Source organism: Tachypleus tridentatus, chromosome 10, assembly GCF_004210375.1.
Source record: "Tachypleus tridentatus isolate NWPU-2018 chromosome 10, ASM421037v1, whole genome shotgun sequence".
Taxonomy (NCBI): domain Eukaryota; kingdom Metazoa; phylum Arthropoda; class Merostomata; order Xiphosura; family Limulidae; genus Tachypleus; species Tachypleus tridentatus.
In genome coordinates, this window is record NC_134834.1 from 103,739,784 (window position 1) to 103,763,037 (window position 23,254).

The window sequence follows — 23,254 nt, forward strand, 5'->3', positions numbered from 1 at the left end:
GGTATTAATTGAGTTGTGGCAGATGAGAGCCAGACTGGAAATTACACAATACTATGTGTTTAAAGACTACTTTGGACTGAGAAACAGATGACCACAAGCTTAGTTGACTGGTATGCAAATCTGAAGTACACATTTGTTCCAATATGTCACAAAGTGAATGAAGAAGATATACATCATTAAGCACACAATATCTTCTCAACCAAGATAAATATGTGCATGCATGTGGTCTGAGATACACAGTCTGAACGTGTATGTGTGTTTTTCTTCTACTGTACTTTGATTTTATTGTTATTGATTGGAACATTTGTAGTGGAAACAAAAGTAGGAATGAAAGTTTCTAAAGAATTGGCCAACAATTAACTTATTTGGGTGAGAGTCAACAACTACAGCTTCTGTCTTTGTGGAAAAACGTTTTGATCACAAGGAAACCGTGAGACATAAAGTTATGGTAAAATTGTTGGCAGGAAGAGACCACTGAAAATGTGTGTTTGAAAAGTGATTACAGCAATAATTTTTTCACATAGCATACAAGGTAGCAAAGAAAAAGAAAAAAACCAATCATTACATAATTTGGAATCCGAGAAAGATTTACAAGAACTAAATGGCATTGACACAGGCCATGTCCTTTACTCAATTAATGCATGTATTAACATCATGAATTACGTTAGTTATGAAATGAAAAAATACTAATTAATATGGTTACTAAATCGAAAAGCAAAATTTAATTGATAGGTCTTTGAGTAAAAAAGTCTGTCTTAATAGTATTATGTTCAAATCTGTATCTTGGATAACAGAATGAACTCACCAGTAAATTTAATTTTGTACTTGATCAAGCTTGAAAATTTTATGAAAGAATTTTTTTACTCTATTCGATTGTCTTCAGTCGTACGGTATGAATGAAAACTGTATCAAAAGTTATTTACTTTGGATGGCAATGATGGTACAGCCATGATGTTGGGTAGCAAAAGTGAAGAAACAGAAGAAAGACCACTTTCTTTCTGTGATTATGTGACACTGTGCTAACCACAAATTAGAATTGTCAGTTGGTGGCACTGTAAAATCAGTCACAGGGATCAACAGCTTTAAAGTGTTTAATTAATAAAATTTGTCTTGTATGTATCATGTACTGCCTGAAAATAACAAAGAACTAAAAAGTGTGCACGAACTCGCTCGAGATTCAACTTTAAACATTGGCCAAACTTTAAGCATTCGATAGGTGGCATCTAGTTTATGGTCAGTTTCAGATGTTTAGTAAAATATGAAGCATTGGTGCAATATTTTGAAAAGTGAAACATTATTCAAAAAGTCAAAAAGAGCAATGTGCACATAAGGACTTAGAGTGAAAAATTATAAGAACAGAATTTTTATTAGATTTAGAATTAATGTGTGATGCTCTCCAAGAACTATCCAAATTAAGTTAGAACTGTGAAGAGCATGATACAGTCTTCTATTAGCCAGATAACAAGATAAAAACTTTTGTACAAAATTTTTAAGGAAGACAAATTATTCTAGGCTCATGTTATAAAAAAGCCGTCAATAATATTCACTTCCTGGAGTTTTACTTCACAAAACAAGTCCTGCGATCAACTGGAAGGTTTTTTACAGAGCCTTGAAAAAAAAATTGATCGGAAATGTATTGTTTGATAGTAAAGATGACAAATAATGCTGTGTGCACGTATGCTTGATGAAAAACATTGTCATGAAAATGATGTTCATTTAACATTCAGTAAGATTATCAATAAAACTTCAGCTAACTGAAAGAGAGATGATTTGTGGATTTCATCAGTATTTGATTGAAAAGACGGTTTCTAAGGCCTTGCAGCACTTGAAACATGTTCTGAGTACTATAACCATTTCTTACAATGAATGTGAACAAGGGTTTTCACAGATAAATTTGATTATCACCCCAGCCAGAGGTTCGTTGATGACAAAAACCTTTTTGGCACTTTTGTATATTAAAGTTTTTGGGCCACACTTTTCAGGCTTTGACTTAAAAACACGTAAGATGAGAACAAGATGAAAGTTTGGAATTTTCTACATAAATGTAATTTTCATCTCCTAAGTCCTCATATGAGTATCTGCACTTTTTTTTTTTAAGCACTGGTTATATCGAAAGCCAAGGGTCTTCCAGATGAATCAGTGATCCAGGATGACCCATATAAACCGAGAAGGGGGCTTTTACCAAAACAGAAAAGATTAATTCCATATATTTATTTTGGATCATTAAGGAAGGTAAATAGAAACAAGTAGAAGTGGATGAGGGAGATAAGACAGGAGTATGGACGTTAATTGCTGGTCGCATCACAAGGAATGAATAACAAATTAAAGTCAAAATGCTGAAACCCTAATCATGAAAATGAGAGTAGAGTGGGTGAAATGTTACAAAGACAAACAAAGATCTTTTTGTCAGCTGTTAACAGTAGGGAAGAGAAGAAATTCCGTATCATAAAGTTTGGTTGGAAATGTGGTAAGAGAACGTAAGAGCCATTTGGTAATAAAGACTACATTAGTTATACCATCTATCCTGACTAGCAAAGTCAGAAAATCAAAATTAGCTGACAGTTTATAAACAGTTCAAAGAATATCGTCTTGAAATGTAAAAAAAATCGTACATGCGAGGAAAAAAATAAATACAGGAAGATATCTCTACTAAACGACTATTTACATTTAAATGATTTGTAAAATTGTCAGTAATGTTCCAGAAATTATAAATAGGTAAAAAATATCCAAATTTGATAACTGAATCATTCAACATATTAGCATATTAGAAATTCATTTCAAGATTTAAAGTAGAACACAATTGAGATAAAAACAAGAAATCAGACCAGTAGAGCTTCTTTAGAATTATGGCTAGGTAATAAATCCTGCTTTAAAAATAATAGTGAATAGGAACAGGAAATCCCTAAACTACTCACTTAAGGTTGTCAAAGTGGTTTGAAATTTATGATAATGAAACAAATATCTAAAGTATCAAATGACATAACCTTCGGTCTTAACATGGGGCAGTTTAGCAACGTAATCCTCACCAAAACAATATGAAATATAGTACGACATGGAAGCATATATACACGTCATCATACAGACACGGTAGTCATGGGGAAAATGGAAGAGTAATTAACAGTGTGTAAGTTAATGCACGTTTTCTACTGTGTCACGTACATTCAGAACTGTAGTAACATGACTGCTAATAACACAAAAGCAATTCAACAAGTAAAGGTTTTTGTGTTTAGGATGCAAGTCTTGTCTGTTTTGATATGAATATTCTGCTAGTTAGTTTAAGTCAATACCTTAACACTTCTAGGTATTAAGGCGACAGAAATACAAACGGTAGAATCCATTGGTTATTGTTGTGTTACAAATAGCAAAAACTTTAAATGTATTATCCAGACGGATGATATGGGTATTTAAATTTTAACTAAAATAAAGTACAGAACAACGTATGAACCTTCTTGGGTTATCTTCTGGTTAACAAAGAAAGATTGCAACTGAACGTTGTCGAGCATATGTTAGAGATGAAAATATAAACGGGTAGGGGGATGCAGTTAGATGTTAGGTTATTAATTACCTGAGTGAGGTGTTTAATATTGTAAGAGGAATTTACAATGTTGATGCATCAACATTTTTCATACAAAGCAGTGCAAACTATAAAACTAGAGGATAGATTTAGGCAAGGTAGAAGCCGTCTTCAGGTAAGATAATTTTACTTTTCAAATAGGGTGGTTGGTCTACAGAAGGGGTTGCTTGAGATGTTGTGGAGGCAGTATATTGAATGTGATTTAAATAAAGCTTAATAGATATGTGAATGATAAGGTCTGGCTTTTACATTTTATTTATTTATTTATCTAATAGTTTCATTTTGGCTTAGAGGATGGAACAGCTGAAATGGACCAACAGGTTCCTTATTGTATCTAAACATCATGTTCTGTTAAACGTCACCACCTTTCGACCAGTTCCTTAATGATTTTAGACAGGTCAGGGTGCAAAAGCAAATTTCCCACTCCATGGATCGGCTTCAACTTCACAGTTTACAAAAGAGAAAGAACATACGCTTAACAAAAGGAAAAATTTCTTCCCGTCACTTGTTAAAAGTATCAAAACTTCTTCACTTTATCACCAGATCAACCATGTTATCTGTTTAAAACTATTAAACTGAAGCTATACGAATGGAAACTATGAAATAATGCGTCTAAGTCACTGCAATATAATTTGTTGAAGCAAAATAAAACTGTCTACCCTTTATAACTGTAGGGTTGTTAAATCACAACATTACCTCTTGTTGTAGCCAAAATAACTAAGTCTATGTTAATTATAAAAAAAGCGAATACAAATAAGTTTATTGTGTTACATCAAATGAAGATTAATTACTAAAATTAGAAGGAAGATTTGATATATGAAACGCCGATTGATGTCTAAAACTTTCATAATGAACACGGTACTTCCCCAAACGAATCAAATCCATTACGTTCATCATTGTTGCTCACCAATGAATTGTCAGTTGGACAATTATTTACAGGATCCCTGTCTGATCCAAAAAATGTTTGAGACAAATCTATAATATTTGTGTTCTCCTCAACAATAACACCATTCTTAGATGAAACAGTAATTGGGCTAAATATATATGTAAAAACGGCTCGTTTGGGTTGAGAAAATATTTTATTTAGAGGAGCGAACAACGTTTCGATCTTCTTCAGTCATCGTCAGGTTCACAAAGAAAGAAAGAGGTAACTGACCGGAAGCTGACCACATGTTTGAAAGGGGTTGTGTAACTGAGTGTCGGATTGTAGAGGGCGTGCTTAGATGTTTGAATATATGACGTTGTTCGCTCCTCTACGTAAAATATTTTCTCAACCCAAACGAGTTGTTTTTACATATATATTTTTCTCTACAAGTGGGTTTTTTTCGACATCACTGAGTAATTGGTCTAACCATTTTGGGGTCGACAACAACTTTCCCCAGTCCAATCGTTTTCCAACAATAATGATACGAAGTTGACAAAGTAAGTCTTACTCCAACCACAACTGGTCCTAAAATTAAATCTAATGTTAAACAAATGTTATGAAGAGGAACATTAACAAAGCCACTTCAATTCCCTGAACAATAACAGAATTGCCAGAGTTACGTATTTACAAAAGCGTCTTTCAAACAGTAAAGAAATGCTGTAAAACTTTTAGACAATAATGAATTCAAAGGGTTCCAGTATTTTGAAATAAGCCAAAGCATTTTCCTTATCTTTATGCATTTTAAAATCACACTACATGGCCAAAAGTATGTGAACACCCGATCATCACGTTAATATGTGCTTGTTGAACACCTCATTCCAAAACCATGGGCATTAATATAAAGTTGGTCCCCCTTTGATGTTGTAACAGCCTCCATTCCTCTGGGAAGGCTTTTCACTAGATTTTTTAACATGACTGCGGGAATTCGCTTCCATTCAGCCACAAGAGCATTAGTGAGGTTTGGCACTGATGTCGGGCGAGAAGGTCTGACAAGCAGTCGACGTTCCAATTCATCCCAAAGGTGCTTGATGTTGTTGAGGTCAGGGCTCTGTATAGGTCACTCAAGTTATTCCACATCAATCTCGGCAAACCATGTCATTATGAACCTTGCTTTATGCATGAGTACATTGTCATGCTGAAACAAAAAGGGCCTTCCCCAAACTGTTGCCACAAAGATGAAAGCACACAATTCTCTAAAATGTCATTGTATGTTGTAACATTAAGATTTCCCTTCTCTGCAATTGAAGAGCCTAGCCCAAACCATGAAAAACAGCCCCAGACTATCATTTATCCTCCACAAAACTTTACAGTTAGCATTATGCATTCATGCAGGTTGCGTTCTCCTGGTATCCGTCAGGCTTCCAGATAGTAAAGCGTCATTCATCACTCCAGAAAATGCGTTTCCACTGCTCCAGAGTCTAGTGGCAGTGTGCTTTACACAACTCCAGTCGACGCTTGGCATTGTGCATGGTGATCTTAGGCTTGTGTGCGGCTGCTCGACCATGGAAACCCATTTTATAAAACTCCCGACGAACAGTTCTCGTGTTGACGTTGCTTCCAGAGGCAATTTGGAACTCGGTAGTGTGTGTTGCAACTGTGGACAGACGATTTTTACGCGCTTTAGCACTTGGCGGTCCTGTTCTGTGAGCTTGTGTGGCCTACCACTTTGTGGCTGAGCTGTTGTTTCTCCTAAACGTTCCCATTTCACAATAACAGCACTTACAGTTGACCGGAGCAGCTCAAGCAGGGCAGAAATTTGACGAACTGACTTGTTGGAAAATTGGCATCTTATGACAGTGCCACGTTGAAAGTCACTGAGCTCTTTCGTACGACCAATTCTGCTACCAATGTTTGTCTATGGAAATTGCATTGCTGTATGATTTATTTTATGCACTTGTTAGCAATGAGTGTGGCTGAATTAGCCGAACCTACTAATTAGAAGGAGTGTTTACATACTTTTGGCCATGTAGTGTATCTTCATACACAATAACTTCACACATGTGAAGTAAGCATGAATCACATAAACAAAACCTTTCCCAACTTTCAGTATTCTCAACCCAGCGTGTAATGCATACGTTGAATAGTGGAAGACGTGATGAAGCTACTCCATACTGGACACTCTTTTAATAGATTGCCTTTTATAATTCTTCACGTTTAGGTGAGAATTCCAAATAGTTATTCTATTAACTTGTTTGATACAATTTCGTATCGGTGGAACTGAACATGAATTCACAATAGCAAGATTAAGCGAGTGACAGCGTTTTTTCATATTTGAATTTGTTTTTGGACTCCAGATCTTTCGCCAGTCATGATGAAGAGTCCGTCTTATCCTTGCCTACGCAATTCATTTAGAAATAATCCAACATCAGTTAGTATATTTGTGATTGTACCTACAATATTTGTTGAGCTGCCCCTGTGTAGCTTAACAAACCAATAAATTCATCCTTAACTTCACAGCTGTCATCTACAAAGCAGAGACATATTGATAAATGTTCCAGAATGTGAGAAGACACTCCAACAGCAAGAATATAATAGAATCCAGTCGTTTTTACTTCATCACTAATTTTTACGTCATATCTATGATGTTGCTGATGTTATTTTGTGAAGTAGAGATAAATATATATTATTTTTTTTACTTTAGAATGATGCAAAAGATTTCTCAGTGCCTCATCATTTTCAACATAATGTTTCAGTAAGGTCAGAAAGTTGTTAGGATTTTTGGAAAAACAAACACCTTTTACTGCCATGAAATTCTAAGCCTTTTCTTTTATAAAAGGAAAATGGCGCCTTCGGTTTGATGGAGAATATGTTTATTCTTAGTTATATGTGATTAAATGGTACTGTTGATAATGAATGTTCAATGGGAACATTCTAAGTACCAGTACTCTGCATAAAATCATGATGATAAACAAGCTCAAAAGTGTTGCTTAAAGTATCACTAAATTTTGCCCAGTTGTTAAATGACTTGTTGACACGTCGATCATGCACTGGCAGAAGAGAAATGAGTACTTTTAGGCTAAGGTATTTTAAACTTGCATGAGAAAAGATGGTAGTAGAAAAACTTGGTGAAACCACATGCTTATAAAGATAGAAATACTTTTTAGCATTTGATAAATCACCAATAATTTAGCATTTTACATCAAGTGATTTTGGTTGTTTAACTAAGTTGCCATCATCATATTTAAACACAGAGACTACAGAAATACCATTACAAATCTCTGATGAACCCATGATTATTGTAGTACAGTGCGATGATTATGGTCCTGGAAAAACAAGATATCAGTATCTGAGGTTGAAGTAAACCAATTTGCATATCTTTATTGTCACAACTACAAGAATATAGCTCAATAGTCACTAGTGTCAACGTCACAAGTTTCACGTTCATCGCCAGCACTAGAGAAAGACTGAAATAGCAATTTTAAAGAGGCGACCAGTATATAGCTTATATGATATATAAAGTGGATAGTGAAGACTATCGTTGTACTAATTTGTATATGGATAAATTACAATATTATTTACGGGTATTCATGGATTAAACAGAAACTTTCTCATTTTAAACACCAGACATATGTAAAGCACAAGTGACTATTCTAACTGAATTTCAAAGGCTATATTATTTACTAAAGCAAAAAAGTTATGTAGTGTTGCATCTTGTTGTCTTATACCAATCCCCCCTTTTTTTCTGGTAAAAAATCAATCTTATCTGGCTGCAAACAGTTCTATGTAAGGCTTCATTATGTTCAGAAAAAAAAGCTTCGAAGGTCTAATATTTAGATCTAGACTGTGTGGTCATCAGTTCAGCAATAAAGAACATATAGTCGTGAATTGTAAAGTGAAATTATCATAGAATATTTTGTAATAACGGAGTAAAGAGAAAATACTTTGTCTTGTAAGTTTTATTCTGAAATAATCGAACCAGTCAGTGAGGATTTTTGTAAAAAAGATAGTTATTTAAAGCTCTGGATACAAGCGAGGTAACCAACAATTATAGTGGTTGTTTTAATGTGAAAGTATCACAGACTGTGTTCTAAAGAAACTGAACCAGTCAGTGTACATTTGACGGCAAATAAACAAATATTCAAAACGTTTGATACAAGTGTAATAATCAACAGCGTAACGAAGACTTGTATAAACGTTTGACTCGCTTTAATATATCATTTTAAAACAAATAAACTGTATTTCTGTTTATTTAATGTTAAAATTTATCATCAACACGTCACAGGCACCTACTTTAAATAATTCAGCTTACAAACTCTGACAGTAACAATACGGCTCTGAGCTACCAATTACAAAGCGTCAAGAGAAACCATTGCATGTGACTATTTCAAGCCAAAAATTCTGATTCTTCATCAGAAGAATGTAGGCTCTGTAGCAAAACGTCAAATACCATAATAAGCTGTGTTATCTGTATATATTTAAAGACAAAATGTGTGTTTGTGCGCACTTTAACTCCCTCCAAGTATACTGAGCCAATCTTAAACAAAACTTGAATATAAACATTATTAACTATGGGGAATGTCTCAAGAAGTCAAATCTGAACTCATCACTATTTCTACGTTGTAAAGCCTGTTGAGCCAATCTCATACAATCTTGGCAGGTTCACCTTTAGACAGTGTTGAATATATTAAAGGGATTTAAGGTCAAAGTATGAAAGTTATAGGATTGTTTACCAAACTATGCTTGGAATCAACTCAGAATCTTTATTTGTTGGTAAATGAAAAGCAAACTGCAAAGGTATTTATAAAGAGGTTTTGTTATAGTTTTAAAATTTTGAGATAAAGTTTCCGTTCAAGTTATTACTCTGAAATATATTATTGCTGTTAAACTTGTACTGTGTAAATTAAGTTTAAACATACCCTTGATGGGTAAAGATATAAGTATACTATTTTTACGTCACAAAAAGAGGAGGGTTCGGTGTGACACCAACCTGCTATGTGTGTAGGCTTATAAGTTAGTTTTCTTGAACACTGATACCATAGGTTTACGATTAACGAGAGTTTGCAGTTGAAACACGCTTCAACTATTTAGTCAGATAAGAGTAGCCCAAGGGATGGCGATGAATACTGTTGACCAACTGCCTTCCCAGAAATTGATTTGCTGGGGACGGCAATACACATATGACTTTCGTGTACCTTTGCGTGACAAATAGATATACATGTATATGAAATCAACAAAATGATTAGCCCTTCTTAGTTAATTATGGAATCGATCACCAGAAACAGTTTTAAACGCTTTTGGCTATGGAAATTAGCTTATTTTATTTTTATTTTTGTACAAAACCTTTTAAAATATTTTATTTCGACAAAAAATACGAAGCGGTTCTGTTTTATATTTAGTTTGGTGTGTTTTGAATTTCGCGCAAAGCTACACGAGGGTTGTCTGCGTTAGCCGTCTTTAATTTAGTTGTGTCAGACTAGAGGGAAGGCAACTAGTCATCGCCACCCACCGTCAACTCTTGGGCTACGCTTTTACCAACGAATAGTGGGAATTACCGTCACATTATAACGCCCCATGGCTGAAAGGGCGAGCATGTTTGGTGCGACCGGGATTCGAACCCGCGACCCTCGGATTACGAGTCGAACGCCTTAAACCACCTGGTCATGCTGGGCCCCAGTATACTACTCAGGGTTCCACATCTTTTTAGCGTACGTAACCTTTATGGATGTATTTGTGTATAGGTCTGTATTTACATCATTTAAACTTTCTTAAGAAATCTTTTGGGTCTATCGTGGCCTATAGGTTGAGGCACTGAATTTGCAATATGCAAGTCGCGAGATCGAAACATGTCTTCAAATATGCTTGCCCTTTAAGCCCGTCATTCTTGCAATTCGTTGGTATCGTCATAATTTTTAAATATACAGAAAACTGACGTTCTCGAATGTCATAAGTAATAATAAATATTAATAATATTTTCATACAGTGATAGTACAGTATCTCATTTTGACATTTCTGCTTAGCGCAGAATGATCGTAATATTAAAACGAATAAAATATTAATAATATTTTCATACAGGTCGAATCGTACACGATGACCGAAGAATCGAAACGTTCTGCTATTTTCGCAACCCAAACGATCGTAATATAAATTTCTCAACATCACTGAAAATTACGGTTAGAACATTTTTCTATAATGATGGACCTAGGTGACGCTAGTGCTCTTTTAACATTTGTTCAATTGATCTCACTTGATTTGAAAGTTTGAAATTATTGAAAATGTGTTTTCTAGTTTATTACCGATGCCATCAACGATAATCAACGAAAGTGTTTTTAGTTTTGCTTTATTTAAATAGTAGAAATTAAATTATGGAGAAGTGCTTTCTCTTCAAGTTCTTATAAAGTTATCGCGTATTTCAAAATTTGCTGGACTCTGTTTCAGAAACACCAGGGAGGTGGGAAAGTTTAATTTTAAACATTAAATTTCTCAAATTCTACTTTTTAATTTTTAAGCGCAATTATCAAAAAACGTTTTAATATCGAATCGTGGTACTAAAAATTAACATTGTTATAATGTCAACATTAAGTGACTAACAATAATATCATTTAATTTCAGCAGATATTTCTTTAAACAATTAAACTTTTACATTAAAAACTGCCGTTAATATATGATATTTCAACACTTGGTAATGGATAATGGTACTAGTAATAAAACATTGAAAAGAAGAGTGTGTCGCAGATTTTTAAAACTTTGTGTTAATAATATAAGCGTTATCATTAGGCCTAACATTTATTATTAGTGTACCCGATGCACTAATAGTTGTGCATTTTTCAGTTACCAAGTACACAGTATAAGTGTGAATCATTTTACGATGAAGTGATGGTAATAAATAATAAATATGAATTTATTACCGAAGAACTACATATGTAGCAATGTCTAACTGACATTGACAGAGCATGATATATAATGCTAATGATGCTGAGAAAGGTAGGTTAGGAGAACTAATTAATAAATATAACTACAAGGGGTTAATATTAACATTTTATAACTCGGCCAAAACTGTGTCAGGGATGCTGTTGAGAATTAACTGTGCAGATGAAATTATAGGTAAGTCACTGGGGTTGAGTCGGTTAATGCTAGACTAACTAATTTGTAAAGATGAGTAGACTGGTTGGTTGTACTAGTGCAGAGAAGTGTTTTTGTTTGTTTTTTGGAATGGACGGTTTGCATTTAAATATGGTAGAGACTGGCTTGTTTGCAAGGGTTTTTAACACAATTGTGACCTGTAAGGGAGATCTTAAACTAGGACTAGACAGTTGAAAGGGTCAGGATAAACTAAATGCAAAAAAAAAAAGAAAGACGTAGAAAATTCTTTAACATTAGAAGTGTAAATAGAAGTATTTCTAAAGGTTGGCCTAATTGTTACTATGGTAATGCAAGACATAAGAAATTAAATAGATGGCTTTAGAGAACTGGTAGGAATGGAGAATTTTGATATAATGTGAATAACTAAGACATGGTTAAATATAGTTTACTTTGATGACAAATTTTTTTGAACTATAGGATTATAGGTTATTTAATAGGGATAAAGTACTAAAGAGGGAGGGAGAACAATGAGAGTTACGTCCACTTTAATGATGAATAACAGGACTATGGAGGCACCAATGAACATTTGGCATGTGTATGTTCAGTAACAAATATTTAATTATTGGATGTTTCATAATGCAAATATTCCATCTGCAGCAAGCCATATTGAACATGGTACATTTAATCTTAACATTTTGAAGATGGAATATGTTCATTTTAAAACATCCAATAATTAAATGTTTGTTGCTGAATATACATGTGTCAGATGTTTGTTATTGGTGCCATCATCCTGTTATTCATCATTAAACATTGATTCCTGTCAAATGATATCAGGATATTAGAAGTGATAGCATGAAGATAGAATTCATATGGATTTCTGTCAGCAGATATAAACTGAAAAGGCTTTTATTTGTACTGGCAATTAGTTACAAACAATCAGATGATAATGAATGAAAAACTTTACAGTGAGATTAAATCAAATAATAATTGAGAAAAGTATTTTGTAACTGTTCAAGATGGTTTTCTTCACAAATTACTCAAGGAACCTGCTAGAAACAATGTTATTTTAGATTTATTGTTAACATCTAAAATAGAAATGTTTAGAGGTGGAAGTTGTTGAACATCTGGATGCAAGTGATAATTGTTGTATTAAGTTTGATGTTTTACTATATATGAAGATAATGAATAATGATATTTTAATTCCAAATTTAAAAAAACAACAGATTTTGAAGGGATGCAACAAGAACTGTCTGTTGTGAATAGAGTATCTGAGTTCTCTGAAGGCACTGATCAAATGTAAAAATATGTATAGTTAAATATTATAATATTCAAGATAAATATAAATATATTCCCTGTGGAAAGAAAAGGGCAGTTGCAAGTATAAAACCAGGTTGGCTCACAAACAATATAAACGATAAAACTAAAGCAATACCAGTGTAAGAAATTTAAATTGACTGTTTTGATCAGAAGAGTATAGAATATTAATAAAGTTGGTGAAACAAGAAGTTAGGACATCAGAAAGGATGTATATAAAAAAGGTTAACTGAAAATGTTAGAATGAAGATAGGACCTTTGAGAGTTGATAACAGAACTCTCATATCTAATAGTTATGAGATGGTTGAGCTATTAAATTATGTTTCTCTTCAGTTTTTACTAATGAAGACTTGACCAATAGCTCTTATAAATCTGGAACAGTTACTACATGTAAACAAGACTGAACAACATGATCATGTTAATTTTGAGATTGTTAAATATAGTTTGGAAGTTTAAAGAGCAATAAGGCTTCTGAGAAAGGTAAATAGAATTTTAAGTTGTACCTGTAGAAATAATGAATAAAAGCCTAAAAAGTTTATAATTTCATTATATAGGTCACTGCAGACCCTTAGATTGATTGAAAAGAGGTAGGGTGGAGTTTAATTGAAGGGGCACATTTGCATGCAGAAACTCAAGGATTTCAGCATTTATCCTACCTCAGGATTAGTCAACTCTATACCTCTTCAAGATTCAAAAGGACCCTCATGTTGTTCAGCTTGGGTGATGTTACCAGATAAGGTAAGTAACCATTGCAGAAACTGAAATAAGTGGTGCCAATAGAGAAGTAGTTCTTCCACTTAAGCCCACTGTGACACCTGACACCTTATATCATACTACACGTGGAATTCATAAGTGATGTTTTCAACACTGCCAGGTGTGAAGTGTGTAGGATTTTTGTGATATTGGAATGAGAAAAACTACACGCTGTACTGTAAGTTTGCAGAGTTGATCAGTTGTAACTGTGAAGGAGCATGGCAAATTTATTCTGTTCATCAGTGATATAATAAGCAGGTCTGTTTGATGAGCAGGAGTTTTGAGAGTGCATGCCATAGATTTTGAACTGAGTAGCACAGACATTTTTAGTAGTAGGTTATAGGTTAGGAAGGATCATAAAACAGGCAGGTGGAAGAAAATTGGTTACAGGTAACCCACCCATCTAAACAGTGAAGTCTGGGCATTGCTCCAGTTAGGTCAGATTTGGAGTTTCTGTTCAGTCGTTACTTTAGGAGAGACACTGAATTCTTCAAATAAGTTCAGAAGTGTCATATGTCTAACACCTTGATGAAGTAATAACTTTTGATAATTTGGGTGCTCACATGATGTAGCTTCGACACCTGGGTGACACAATCCCATGTTTAATATAAAGAAAGTAAATAGAGTTAGGGGCTATTAGACATTAGCTTGTTGATATGATAAAGAACATTGTACGGTAGCTTATTGACGGGATAGAGAACATTGTACAGTAGCTTATTGACAGGATAGAGAACATTGTACAGTAGCTTATTGACAGGATAGAGAACATTGTACAGTAGCTTATTGACAGGATAGAGAACATTATACAGTAGCTTATTGACGGGATAGAGAACATTGTACAGTAGCTTATTGACATGATAGAGAACATTGTACAGTAGCTTATTGACAGGATAGAGAACATTGTACAGTAGCTTATTGACGGGATAGAGAACATTGTACAGTAGCTTATTGACGGGATAGAGAACGTTGTACAGTAGCTTATTGACGGGATAGAGAACGTTGTACAGTAGCTTATTGACGGGATAGAGAACATTGTACAGTAGCTTATTGACGGGATAGAGAACATTGTACAGTAGCTTATTGACAGGATAGAGAACATTGCACAGTAGCTTATTGACATGATATTACTAACTATCTAAATACTATGCTTCATTAAGGATGTTAGAATCTCCCTTAATGTTTAAGTTGATTAGTTTTGTGACTTTAGTTGATTTAATTATTATTTTGATAAATTGTTTTTATGGTCCTATGTATTGATTTATACAGATTTATACCTGAACAGAGTAGTTGGAATATTCACAAACAGTAATAGTCAGGAAGACTAATTTTGATATCTTTATTATTTCCTGGAGAATAATTTTCTCATTCATAATTCTGACAACTCAGAATGATTAAACAAAGCAGTATTTAGAACCAAAACATTAATCAACTTATAATTTTAGTTAATCATTTATTTCAGGTAACAAGTTTATGTAACTGATTTTTTCTACTAAGTTGTCAATCTTTAATTGTATGTGCATAATCATGTAAACTTGATAATAATGTAACCTGTTAAGAATGTATATTTTAACCTGGGTGTATAGTCTATTTAATGGCCCCAAAATGACAGAATTAGGCCTTAACTTAATTTTTGAGAAATTTCTACTTCATATTTTGACGAGCACATAATTATTTTCATATATCATTGTTATTCCCCTTTTAAGAATTCCTGTTTTGTGCACTTCATCTTTAAAATTCCTTTTACAGTGTTCTTTGGGTTTGGATTTTAGAAATAGCAGTTAAAGTAGTTTTGATTTTAAAAACGTTTTTCTTTATTTTGTAGGCCTCTTCAGCAAGGCTCTTTACATTGAGTTCACCAGTCAGCAGTAAAAATTGATACCAGTCTATCATTACAACCACACCTGATATCCACAAGCTTTGGACACTTTGTTTAGTTAGTTAAAAAAAATATTGAGAGTTAGAATTACAATGTCTGAATCAACTCAGGTAAGCTCCCTGCCATTACCTCCTATGCAGTATGTTAACTGGTATACAGATGAGAACATTGAGAGAGGGGTGGCGCCTTCCCCTCCGAGACCTGTCCAAGAATCTTATTCGATGTTTGGTGTGCAATTTCAAACTGATGATGTTATAATCAGACCTTTAGAAACTCAAGGAATTCGTCGGCTGTATCCACAAAATTACGACCATAAAAGAGAACTCAAGAAACTTAATCATTCAATTCTTGTGAATTTTCTTGACTTACTCGACATACTCATACGTTGTCCTGATACTTCAAAACGAGAAGAAAAGCAAGATGACATAAGATTACTTTTTATTCATGTGCACCACTTGATCAATGAATTTCGACCTCACCAAGCCAGGAGACTTTTGCGTGTAATGTTAGAAGTACAGAAGCGTCAGCGTTTAGAAACTGCAGAACGTTTTCAAAAACACTTAGACAAGGTTCGAGAACTTTTACAAAATACATTATCAAGTCTTCCGGAAACAGCAGATTTGGACAGCATGCCTACAGAGTTCCTTGATACAAGTGACACGCAAGGAAAACCTGATGCAGAGACAGAAGATTGTCATAGATTAGATAAGTTAATGTGCAACATTATTGATACACTTTAAAACAAGAATGCAAGCTAATTCAGTTGTTACTGAAGTGTAATTTAATCAACCCAAACAAGTGATAATCTTCAAATGCAAAATACATCTGAGGAAAAAAATTAGTTCATTGTGAATGCAATTAATTTGAAAATGACAAATTATGGGCTTCCTGTCCAGTTTATGTAGTGGTCAAGATGCCTGTAATATTAGTAAAAGTGTAAACTTGGGTGATATAAGAGATAACTAATAGAAAACTGGGGAACTGGTAAACTGTGTAGGGTGTTCATACATCAATAAATTCATTATTGTAGTATATGTTATACATCTATATGTATCTGTTGTCTTCTAGGTCTTCAATGTAGTATATGTTATACATCTATATGTATCTGTTGTCTTCTAGGTCTTCAATGTAGTATATGTTATACATCTATATGTATCTGTTGTCTTCTAGGTCTTCAATGTAGTATATGTTATACATCTATATGTATCTGTTGTCTTCTAGGTCTTCAATGTAGTATATGTTATACATCTATATGTATCTGTTGTCTTCTAGGTCTTCAATGTTTACTTTTCTTCCTACCAGTTTTTTTTTCAGGACTTGTGAAATCTGTAACAGTTAAGAAAGAATTGTTAATTGATAATATGCTATAAAATGGGCAGACAACAAACTAAAACTTCAGTTGGTTTTTTTCTTGTTCTACACGGTACTCACTTATATTACGTGAAATATGTCGTACCTGAAGAAATGTTCATTACTTCTAAAGTTGGACTATGACATACTGTAATGAAACATAAAGTTTATGGAGATAAAAATCTTTTAATGGTTACTTATATCATTGAACAACACTGTTTCAAGTAACCAATAACACTGTAAAAAATTCAAGAGGTTCAGAAACTATACAAAACTGTTTGATCAGCTCCCTATATTATGTTGATTTTTAATATTCCAAAGAACACCTGCTTAGATACTATTTCAAACTAACTAACTCTTATTATATTTCACAGGTTAATATAAACGTGGAAAATTCTTGATTTGCTTATTTTTGATAGCACTCAAGCAAAAAAGTTACTTTGATTTTGTTAGATTCTAATTTTTGTTCATTCCTTCAAATCATAAAATCTTTTATAATTCTGCTGTTTCAGACACAAATAGAGTTTGTTCACAGCATCTAATAACAGTAACTCATATTTAAGAATCAACTGTTTATAACAATTATATTAATTTTCTGATCACCACGAGACTTTCAGGCTACCTAGCTATTAAAGTACAAGTTAATTATTTTATTAATAATTGTTACATTTATATCAAGAAGTTATATCGGAAAGATGAACACACACATACCATTCTAATGAAGTCCATGAATTAAATACTGTAATTAGCACATGTAGCTCTGCCACTGTTTAATAAACAGTACTGAGGTAATAACTAGTTGCAAAGAGAATACTTGTATAGTGGATAAGATGAAGATATTGGTGGTCTGTATTGATTCGAGCATCTGGAGAATAAGGATAATTTAGAACTGTTTTCTGTAGAGATTAACATTCTGGATAGGAAAACGAAGGTTTTTTTATGATAGAAATTAAAATACTTTGTAAAGTCTGTGGTAAAAATCATGTAAACTGCAGATTTGTTTTCATGTTACTCTCATTCATTTTAGATTTGAAGTCAAATGCATGTGAAAGCAACATTTTAAATATATCTTTGTATTTTACTGAAGTCTGTGTCCAAGAGATCTTTCATTCAATGTCACAATTTTTGACATTTAAACCATACAAGTATTATTGTGTATGTATAAACAGCATTTTAGTCAATTTTTCTCTGTGATATTCCAGCCCAAATGAGAAGTTCTGGTACTGAATGACAGGTCTCTTGGGCAGTAACTTGTAATTTAAAAATAACCACTGAATGACAGGTCTCTTGGGCAGTAACTTGTAATTTAAAATAACCAAATTAAGAGAAATGTGTAGATATATATCTGAAGAATGTGTAGATATTTTTCTGCAGCAGTTTTTGTGATTGTTATCAGAACTTTTAATCTCATTTGTTTCGAATACTTGGCCAGTTTTTGGTGTCTAAACTATAAATCTAAATCATTTAACAAATATTTTGAAATTATGACAACTGTACAGATTTATATGATGTACTTATGAAATCTTGAAATATGTTCTCCCATATCATGCAATGAAGTTATAAAATAAAAGTACAATATATATTGCTCAACAATCAAATCAATGGCTGAATAAAAGTAAAACATACATTTAAATATAACTGGACAATTAAATCAGTAACTAAAGTACAATATACATATATATGTAGCTGAACATTTAAATCAATAATGAAATAAAGGTACAACATACATTTATACACAGCTGAACAATTAAATCAATAACCAAATAAAACTATAAATTTCATATATATAGCTGGACAGTTAAATCAATAAACAAATAAAAGAGCAATATTTATATATAGTGGAAAATTAAATCAATAAGCATATATAAATATGAGCAGTGTTTTCATATATTACTATTGATATTTCAAACAATTAATTAATAACACTTATTATTTAATGAGTTGTCACAATAATTTAAAGTACATCTTCTAATTATTACTACCTCTAAATATTAGGAGTGTTCAAAGGAACAATATGTTGTTAATTTCAAAGCTACATGGTAGGCTACCTGTACTCTACCCAACTAAGCCATGTGACTGTTTTTTTTTGTTTTGGTGTGTTTTTTATAAACTTCATGTGTTTTTATCTTAGTTGGTTTAGCAACAGGACAGATGACTCATGAGTTGAAGATCTTGGGTTCTATTCCTAATGCAACCAGAGTTGCATTCTGTGCTTTTGTTACGACAAAGCTAGTGAGGCTCTGTTGCTGCTACTAATTTTGAACTGCCAGCTTGAGGGAAAGCAGCAACTGTATAATTCTTTTTAATTTTTGAGTTTCTTTATACCGTGGTTGGAGGAATATGAATAATCAGTTAATTGAATGCAATCAGGAACTACATCCAATCACAAACTTTATCTGTATATAGACTAATTAGTTTTATGTGTCTGATTGTGGTCAAGTCTGCACCTGAACTTTCCATAGTGAAAGTTTTAACAAAAGAGGATCTGTTTTACCTATTAACTTTGTTTTACTATTCATTATTTATGATGTATGTTACTTTAAAATATGAGAGATTATTCAGTGCAAATTAACATTCATCTTCTGGTTGTGTTTTATTATATTTCATGCATTACAAACGTCATTAAGTTCTCATTGAGAACTAAGTAATAGAGTCACTTTATGACATAGATTTAAAAAATTGGCAGTGAATATTTGTGTAACTTAAGTTTTTAAAAAACTGTTTTGTAATTTAAGATGCTTTTTATCTTCAGGAGTTGAAGTTTATATGTGGTGAGTAATCAACAAAAAAATGCTAACTTTATTATAAATTTTGCACTTAGCTTGTATTTTAGATTTCGACTATTGCTGAGGATTTCATTTAGCAATAATTACAAACTCTTTTTGTGGTTCATTGTAAGAACTTGCTGCAGTGAAACTGATATTGATAAGAATCAAATGTTAAAACCAACTTTATCCAAACTTTAGATAAAATCTTTATGTTAATAAAAGAGGTAAGAAAATGTCTTTGATTTTGTTTGTGAAAGAAGTCAAACTTATTTAATTATATTACTGAATGAACTGTAGACCTACAAGTGTTTCATAAGGTGAATACTTAGTCATAATGAACTGTAGACCTACAAGTGTTTCATAAGGTGAATACTTAGTCTTAATAAACTGTAGACCTACAAGTGTTTCATAAGGTAAATACTTAGTCTTAATGAACTGTAGACCTACAAGTGTTTCATAAGGTGAATACTTAGTCTTAATGAACTGTAGGCCTACAAGTGTTTCATAAGGTAAATACTTAGTCTTAATGAACTGTAGGCCTACAAGTGTTTCATAAGGTGAATACTTAGTCTTAATAAACTGTAGGCCTACAAGTGTTTCATAAGGCGAATACTTAGTCATAATGAACTGTAGACCTACAAGTGTTTCATAAGGTGAATACTTAGTCTTAATGAACTGTAGACCTACAAGTGTTTCAAAAGGTGAATACTTAGTCTTAATGAACTGTAGACCTACAAGTGTTTCATAAGGTGAATACTTAGTCTTAATGAACTGTAGACCTACAAGTGTTTCATAAGGTGAATACTTAGTCTTAATGAACTGTAGATCTACAAGTGTTTCATAAGGTGAATACTTAATCTTAATAAACTGAAGACCTACAAGTGTTTCATAAGGTGAATACTTAGTCTTATTTAAATTTATATGGCTGAAATCCAAAAGTTGGAAACACATATTTGAATGTTTAGCTCCAAGATTTATCAAAGTATAATGCTGAAGAGACACTATGGGGGAAACACAGTTAAACATGTAGTTGGCATTTAATTTGTTGCAACAGATTCTGTATGACTTTTAGTTGACAGTGAATTTACTGTAACAGATTCTGTATGGCTTGCCTTTAGTTAACAGTGAATTTACTGTAACAGATTATGTATGACTTATCTTTAGTTAACAGTGAATTTACTGTAACAGATTATGTATGACTTATCTTTAGTTAACAGTGAATTTACTGTAACAGATTATGTATGACTTATCTTTAGTTAACAGTGAGTTTACTGTAACATATTATGTATGACTTATCTTTAGTTAACAGTGAATTTACTGTAATAGATTATGTATGACTTATCTTTAGTTAACAGTGAATTTACTGTAACAGATTATGTATGACTTATCTTTAGTTAACAGTGAATTTACTGTAACAGATTATGTATGACTTATCTTTAGTTAACAGTGAGTTTACTGTAACATATTATGTATGACTTATCTTTAGTTAACAGTGAATTTACTGTAATAGATTATGTATGACTTATCTTTAGTTAACAGTGAATTTACTGTAACAGATTATGTATGACTTATCTTTAGTTAACAGTGAATTTACTGTAACAGATTATGTATGACTTATCTTTAGTTAACAGTGAATTTACTGTAACAGATTATGTATGACTTATCTTTAGTTAACAGTGAATTTACTGTAACAGATTATGTATGACTTATCTTTAGTTAACAGTGAATTTACTGTAACATATTATGTATGACTTATCTTTAGTTAACAGTGAATTTACTGTAACAGATTCTGTATGACTTGCCTTTAGTTAACAGTGAATTTACTGTAACAGATTCTGTATTGCTTGCCTTTAGTTAACAGTGAATTTACTGTAACAGATTATGTATGACTTATCTTTAGTTAACAGTGAATGTACTGTAACAGATTCTGTATGGCTTGCCTTTAGTTAACAGTGAATTTACTGTAACAGATTATGTATGACTTATCTTTAGTTAACAGTGAATTTACTGTAACAGATTATATATGACTTATCTTTAGTTAACAGTGAATTTACTGTAACAGATTATGTATGACTTGCCTTTAGTTAACAGTGAATTTACTGTAACAGATTATGTATGACTTATCTTTAGTTAACAGTGAATTTACTGTAACAGATTATGTATGACTTATCTTTAGTTAACAGTGAATTTACTGTAACAGATTCTGTATGACTTGCTTTTAGATGACAGTGGATTTACTGCAACAGATTCTGTATGACTTGCTTTCAGATGACAGTGGATTTACTGCAACAGATTCTGTATTAATTACTTCTAGTTGATAGTTAATTTGCTGCAACAGATTCTGTATGACTTGCTTTTAGATGACAGTGGATTTACTGCTACAGATTCTGTATCACATGCTTTCAGATGACAGTGGATTTACTGCAACAGATTCTGTATTAATTACTTCTAGTTGATAGTTAATTTGCTGCAACAGATTCTGTATGACTTGCTTTTAGATGACAGTGGACTTACTGCAACAGATTCTGTATCACTTACTTTTATTTGACATTTAACTTACTGCAACAGATTCTGTATGACTTTTAGTTCACAGTGAACTTACTTCAACAGATTCTGTATCACTTACTTTTATTTGACAGTTAATTTGCTGCAACAGATTTTGTATGACTTTTAGTTGACAGTGAATTTAGTGCAACAGATTCTTTATGACTTACTTGATGACAGTGAATTTACTACAACAGATTCTGTATGACGTATTTTAGTTGACAGTAAATTTGGTGGAATATATTCTCTATGACTTTTAGTTTACAGTGAATTTACTGTAACAGATTCTGGATGATTTACTTTTAGTTGACAATGAATTTACTGCAACACAATCTGTATGACTTACTTTTAGTTGACAGTTAATTTGCTGCAGCAGATTCTGTATGAGTTAACTGACAGTTAATTTTTGACATTTCTGTATGAGATTTAATTGACAGCAAATTTACGACAACTGATTCTGTATGACTTTTACTGGAGAGTGAATTCATTTGAACATATTGAGGATATTTGTTTTTCCAAAACTTCAAAGTTTAGAGAGTAGCAATAAGAATCTTGGTATGATGACTTTGTAAATAGACTTTGCTTTCTGTTGTTTTTAAACACGAATCTGTTCTATGCTTACTTACCAGAATAGAAACTCATAGTTTAATATTGTAAACTCTTGAGCTCACTCTCAGCCTTGAGTGGGGTGAATATTTAGTCTGTAGAAGACATCATTACTTTATGAATTCTATGACTTCAGTCTTCGAGCTTATGTATAGTACAATATGATCTATACGTTCCTGTGTTTGTGGCAGTATTGCTTCAATGCCACTTGTTCATTCATCCTAATCCAAGAATGGATAGTACATTTCTCCATGGGTAAGCCAACACCAGATCACCAAGCAAGTCCCTCTAGAATGGGACTCAACCATATTTGACATTGAAAGCAGGTCTGTTGTCTATAAACCTTCTTTAATTCATGTAAGAGAACTGTTTTCAGTTTCCAGTGTGTTTCAGCTGAAATGTGACCAAAAATTAAGACATTGGAAACCATGTAATATATCTGTTCAAAAGTAGGTTCCTTTAATACAGAGGTGTAATGGTATGATGCAGATCTCAAACGTGCATGCTTGAGTTCCAAAAGCAGC

General features: G+C 32.7%; 1 protein-coding gene across 2 annotated transcripts; it reads left to right on the top strand.

The window, feature by feature from the left end:
* Positions 1-10,639: 10,639 nt before the first annotated feature.
* LOC143230014 (mediator of RNA polymerase II transcription subunit 7-like) lies at positions 10,640-18,402 on the top strand. Of its 2 annotated transcripts, none has more exons than XM_076462956.1 (3): positions 10,640-10,887; positions 13,388-13,571; positions 15,409-18,402. In XM_076462956.1, the coding sequence occupies exon 3, from the start codon at positions 15,555-15,557 to the stop codon at positions 16,200-16,202; it is 648 nt and encodes a 215-aa protein (XP_076319071.1). In that variant the 5' UTR covers positions 10,640-10,887; positions 13,388-13,571; positions 15,409-15,554; the 3' UTR covers positions 16,203-18,402. The 2 variants fall into 2 exon arrangements, with proteins under 2 accessions (XP_076319071.1, XP_076319072.1); XM_076462957.1 differs by lacking the exon at positions 10,640-10,887 and adding an exon at positions 10,933-11,420.
* The last annotated feature ends 4,852 nt before the right edge of the window (positions 18,403-23,254 follow it).